At 50.2% G+C, this 6,046-nt stretch overlaps 1 protein-coding gene across 4 annotated transcripts in view; it reads right to left on the reverse strand.

Annotated features, from left to right (window-relative positions):
* Nucleotides 1-3,915, reverse strand: part of Gab1 (GRB2 associated binding protein 1) — a 115,863-nt gene extending 111,948 nt beyond the window's left edge. For all 4 annotated transcript variants that reach the window (XM_021170114.2, XM_029480336.1, XM_029480337.1 and 1 more), the window contains exon 1: nucleotides 2,952-3,915. In XM_021170114.2, coding sequence (XP_021025773.1) covers nucleotides 2,952-3,023 — 72 coding nt within the window. In that variant the 5' untranslated portion in view covers nucleotides 3,024-3,915. The remainder of the gene's footprint in view (nucleotides 1-2,951) is intronic.
* Between the last annotated feature and the right edge of the window lie 2,131 nt (nucleotides 3,916-6,046).

A 6,046-nucleotide genomic window follows, 5' to 3' on the forward strand; every position in this document is an offset into this window, starting at 1 on the left:
AGGAGAGGAGAGGAGAGGAGAGGAGAGGAGAGGAAAGGAGAGGAAAGAAGACATTTAAAAATATTGCCAGGCATGGTGGCACATGTCTTTTATCCCAGCACTTGGCAGGCAGAAGCAGACAAATCTCTATGAGTTTCAGGCCAGCCATGACTACACAGTGAGCCTATCAGAAAAAAGGAAGGAAGGAAGGAAGGAAGGAAGGAAGGAAGGAAGGAAGGAAGGAAGGAAGGAAGGAAAAAAGAGAAAGAAGCCCTGTCAAGGGTGTGAAAAATAGCTCAGTTGCAGAACATTTAGAATTATGTGTGAGGCCTTGGGCTCAAGGAAGGCCTTGGGCTCTACCCCCACAGACACACACATAAAAATTTGAAAAATAAAAACCATTATCAGCCGGGCGTGGTGGCGCATGCCTTTAATTCCGGCACTCGGAAGGCAGAGGAAGGCGGATTTCTAAGTTCGAGGCCAGCCTGGTCTACAAAGTGAGTTCCAGGACAGCCAGGGCTTTACAGAGAAACAGGAGGATGTCTGATCTCACTAAGCAGCCCGCCGCCGACTCTAATCCGTAAGCCCCAGATCCCAGTGAGACCCTTTGAGCAAAGCAAGGTGGAGAGCTCCCCTGGAATGACATGCTTGAGGCTGACCTCTGGCCACCACCACAAACGCACATGTGCATACATGCCGATGTGCATACTGACACACAAACACACACACACACACACACACACCACTAGTTTTCTACCAAGCAAGAAAACCCTTAGCTTCCCCCACATCCTGCTTACTGAAACACAATTTAGGGACTGAGTTTTCTCCTGAAGGCCTTTATAAAAACAACACCACTCAATGTAGACATGCAGATAAAAGCCACTTTGCATTCTGGCTGACTTTCTCTGCATTTACTTTAAGACTTTGTTGTTCCCCAAACTTTAAAAACTACTTAGGAGCAAAGGCTGGGGCACTGTGTATCCGCCTGGTTCTTCTTCCTTGAGTTCTCAGCTAATTCACAGAAAGTCTAGACTGAAAAGACTTTATGACTTAATCTGAGCTTCAGGTTTCGCAGACCCCCCTGAATTCGACCATTCTTCGCTGATTCAGAAGCTAACAGGGCTTGGCATGATTGGGACTTTTGTGGGAGAACATTGCTGTGGTCATATAATGATACATATAAGTAAACATAATCATATGCAGACATAGCCTCACGCAGTCTATCTCTACATGTGTTTTTATTATTAATATCTTTATAAATAATCAGCTGTACTTGATTTTTGTGCTTGTGTTTTCTGTTTTTGAGACACGGTCCTAGCTAGCCTGGAATCTGCTATGGAGACCAGTTTGTCCACGGAGCCTGCCATTTCTGCCTCTGGAGTGCTGGGTGGTATTGGGCATATAATACCACCGTATCTGTCCCTTATTAGTTGTCAATTTTCCTTCCTGCAAGGCTTTTCTCCTTACCTTGTGGCTGGTGCCTAGTACAGAACTCAATGTCTGGTGGGCCATAAGTAATGGAAGAATGCACCGGACTGCATGATCAGCAAATATATTGTACTTTAGTTTCCTCAAGGATCCTCAAACCGTCTTTCCTAAATAGTGCCTCTATCTCCTCACCCCTCACCACCTCACCACAATCGTCTCTTTAGAACTAATTCTGAAGATGTCACTGCCACTCTCAAATTTCTGGAATCAAGTTGCCATCTTTACCAAGAAATCCAAGCAAACTGTGACAGATGGAGAGACATCTTTGGGGAACCTCTGACAATTTGTCAAATCACATCTTTCAATGAAATTACTTGGCTGTATTAAATTATACCAGAAGGCCAGAAACTCGCTGGTGAGCTCCGTGAAAATAAATATTGCCTGGTTTCACACAAGCAAGCGAGTAATCAGATGATTCTTGGTGTAGACGCTCCTCCACCAGAAACAGGTTTCATCAAAACAGGTAGTAAACTCTAATTAAGTGGGTACACGTTTTGCTTTTGGAAAACACATTTTACCCTAAAAATATTTGTTTCAAATACCGGGACAAAGTGTCATTTCTTTCCTGACAGGGTACATCATAAAATTAGCCCATCTGAAGGAAGATTTAGGATCCCAGATTCCTGATGAGGCTATAGTTCCACTCAAGTATTATAGGCTCCTTCAAGATACAGTTTTCCTAACAGTGAACACAGTCATCTCACAATCAGCATCTTGAATCAATTACACAAATACCAGTTAAGCCGTTCTGGTGCCCGGGAAAAGAAACGCCAGCATCAAGAAATCCCTGTTGGCTTCAGCTGTCCCCTCCTGCAGGGCTTGACAGCGCGTCTAAGGCGCCCAAACACCAGCCACCAAGCTCCCCCCAGCGCCCTCCTGCCGAATCAAACCGCCAGGGTTCTCCGGCCAAAATCCAGTGTCTCTCAAAGCAAAACTATGAAAATGCTAAGCAGACGGCAGGGTTCATAAGAACTTTTTTCCCCTTTCCCTTGAGCGAATATTGTGAAAAGTTTGCCTATATTATCCACTTCTTGCGTCCACAGTCCACTTCCCTCCACCTCCTGGAGGCGCAAAGGAGAGCGGGCGCGGACCCAATCGAGAACCCAACCTCCGCGGTTTCTCCGGGAGGGGAGATTTAACAGCTCCATGAGAATCTGATACAGATAATAAAAGAAGGCTCTTTCTCCCTGTTTCACTCCACCCTTGCTAAATGGAAATAACAACAACCAAAGTATGCAGCCAGTTTTGAGCTGGAAAACTGGGCTTCTCTAACAGGCGATGAGGCCTGCAAGGGAGGCAGTCTGCAATATGGAGGGAGAAAGTTTGGCCGCCGAGTGGACGTCAGGGTGGGAGTGGACCGCACCCGGTCCGGAGCCCGCTGGCCGAGAGACGGATCGAGGAAAAGGAGGGCGGGATTCGTGGAAGAGCCAACCGGGCGCGCAGGCTGCTGCAGCGGGGCCGACGGTGCCCTGACCTGTACTTACATAACGCTTCAACTTCTTCTCCGGGGGCGACTTGCGGAGCCATCCCGAGCAAACCACTTCGCCGCCGCTCATGGTGCACGCCGTGAGGGCTCGAGGACCAGGCACCAAAGGGGTCGGTGGACACAGTGGACGCGCTCCGTGCACAGCGGGCACGGCGGTCAAACGCAGCCCAGAGGACGTCTCAGATTCCCCCGACGGGGCGGCCCGGCTCCCCGCGCCCTGTGTTGGTGATCGAACCACTCCCGCAGATTCGCGGACTGAAGAGGAACTCGATCGGGAACCGCGGGGACCAGGGCTCGCCGGCCTTCTTTCAGTGCGCCCTCCTGGCCGCCAGGCGCGCCGTCCCGCCGCCTAGGCAGCGGTCGGGCTCCGCTGGGACTCTGTCCGGACAGGGAGCCCAGAACTGGAAGCCCTGCGCTCCGCCCCTTGGAGACGGGACCTCCCGCGGGTGCTCCCCGCTGCGGACCCCACGCTGCACGCGCACACACAATGCCCGCGCGCGGTGTCCCCTCCGCTCCGCCCGTTGGCGCATTCACACTGAGAGGGGCTCGATCTTCTCTTTCTCTCTGTGGGAAGGCGTGCGGCGTCCGGGTGGCAGCCGGCACAGGGGCAGGTCCTGATCAGCCTAGGGAGTTCGCCGACCAGCAGCGAGGGTCAGGGCGTCGCCGGGCGTCGGGGAGGTCGCGGGTCCGCGGTGGGAGGGTGGGTCTGCGCTCCAGCCTCGGATGAGGGCGGGGATCAGTGCAGGGACGAGGCACAGGGCGGCTCTGCTTCGGGGAGGGACCCCTCTGTCCTGTCCCCTGCGCTCCTCCCCCACCCCGGGGGCGCGCGGCGGGTTCGGGGAGGCGCGGCCTGGGCCCTGGCCCTCCTCCTTCTCGCCTTTCTGCCTCCCCTTCCCACGATCGGTCGCCTCTAGCTTCAGCCCAGACTTTCTCTGAAACTCCTCCGGAGCGCTTCCAGCCAAAACAACAAGGGCTGGGGAGGCGGGGCCGGCGCTGGGAGGGAGCGAGATGGCAGAGGCACCCTGGGATCTGTAGTCAGCAGGCGCGCTGGGGTCCTCGCCGCCCCGCCGCCCCGGGCCCGCGCGCTATGGAAGGCGGCGGTCTCCAGGAACGCAGCGCCACCCCAGTGTGAGCGCGGGAGTGCCGGGCACTCTCGCCTGCTCCGACTGAGTTTGCCATCTTGACAACCCCCAGTGTCAGGAGTTTGTACTTAGCTGTGCCTTCGCGATCCGGAGTTTCGGAAGGATTTCCCTACTTGACAGCCTGAAAAAATAACCCAGCCAGGAGGAGAACTCACTCAAGCGGGTCCTGGTTGCTCGAGAGACTGAAGGACTGCGTCTCCCGGACCAGAAGCGCACTAGGACCCTCACTGTGCACCCAGAGACCAAGGGGGCGGGGGACCTCCTGGGTGCCTAGGGCCTGACCCAGGAGCTGTTCTACCGAGTGATGCGACCGCTTAGCCTCCACAAAGCGTTCAGCTGCGTGTATCTCTAAGACAGGATAAAGTCTCACTCACACTACTTCCACTCATGGGCTGTTTCTTCCAGTTGGCGTTGTGTTTGTTTAAAACCTGCGCTAGGATGTTGGACAGGAAAAGAAATCATACTGGGTACCCTAATTCTATTTGCCCATTTGTGTGTTTTACAGTTATTATATCTGGGCTGAGTTTGACACAGTCTTGTAACAGACTCTTCTTTACGGGTGTTTTTGAAACAAAGCCTTGGAACAAATTTTAGAAGGCAATATAATCAGACAAAAATGTTAAAGAGTTGGGCATAGTGATGCATGTCTTTAATCCAGCGCTTGGGAGGCCAAAGCAGGTAGATCTCTGTGAGTTTAAGGCCAGTTTTGTCTACAAAGTGAGTCTAGGGCGACCAGGACTACATAAAGAGACCCTGTCTCAAAAAGGGAGTTTGTGTGAAAATACAAATAGATAAACAAGCATTTCTGAGAAGCATGAGTTTGGGGCTCTCCTAATAAATGTGTGTTCTGAGTCTGAAACCTTGGGGGCCGTAAAGAGGAAATGGTGCTGGGAGCCCGGCCTGGCAGAACCCCTGTAATCCCAGACCTGCCAAGGTAGGTAGGGTAAGGGAAAGGAAAGAAAGAATAGAGAGAGACATGGAGGCAGGAGTGAAGAAATTAAAGAAAGAAAAGAAAATTAGGTGCTAAGTTGATAATAAGACAAAAGCCCTTGCATATAAGAAGAGACAGTGCCCTTTATTTTTGCCATAAAGTGCTTTTGAAATGGAAAAGTGTAATCTATCTTGTATTATTTAACTTTTGGTATTTCAAATAGAGCTTTTTTTTCCAAATAAGTTTCACTTATTCCATTTCTATATACAAAAATCTACACCTGCAGTTGGCAGCTTACACCTGCAACCCCAGCACTTGGGAAACTGAGGCAGGAGGATTGTTGTGAGTTCTAGGTCAGCCTAGGCTTGATAGAGTATAAGAACCAATCTCCAAAAAGAAGATGAATTTAAAGTGCTGCATTAAGACCTGGCAAATGGCTCTGGGTGAAGAACACTGGCTGCTCTTGCAGTGAATCTGGATTTTATTCTTAAACCTCTATGGTCCCAGAAGGTCAGCTCTCCTTTTCCAGTCTCCATAGGTATCAGGCATGCACATGGATCACAGGCATACATGTAAGCAAAACACACATATACACATACACATAAATAATTTTTAAAAGTATTGCCTAAGATTTATGCTTGAGCCCATGAGATATGCCTCCATATATTGCACAGGCAGCAAAAGGAGACTGAGTGACACAACAGGCATAGCTTGAACATAGGAAATTTCAAAGCCCTCCGGCTCCAAACACACACATACTTCCTCCAACAAGGCCACACCTCCTAATAGTGCCACTCCTTATGGACTAAGCATTCAAACACATGAGTCTATAGGGACTATACATATTCAAACCACCACACATTATTATACAAAAAAATATATTTTATATTTAAATTATACCACTTTCACATCATGTATTGAATCATATTTATGTATGTGCATTATAAGATTTGCAGTGTGATGGCGCATGCTTCTGATCTTAGCATGTAGAAGGCTGAGGCAGTGTGAGAACCTCTCAAA

Source organism: Mus caroli, chromosome 8 (assembly GCF_900094665.2).
Source record: "Mus caroli chromosome 8, CAROLI_EIJ_v1.1, whole genome shotgun sequence".
NCBI classification, from domain to species: domain Eukaryota; kingdom Metazoa; phylum Chordata; class Mammalia; order Rodentia; family Muridae; genus Mus; species Mus caroli.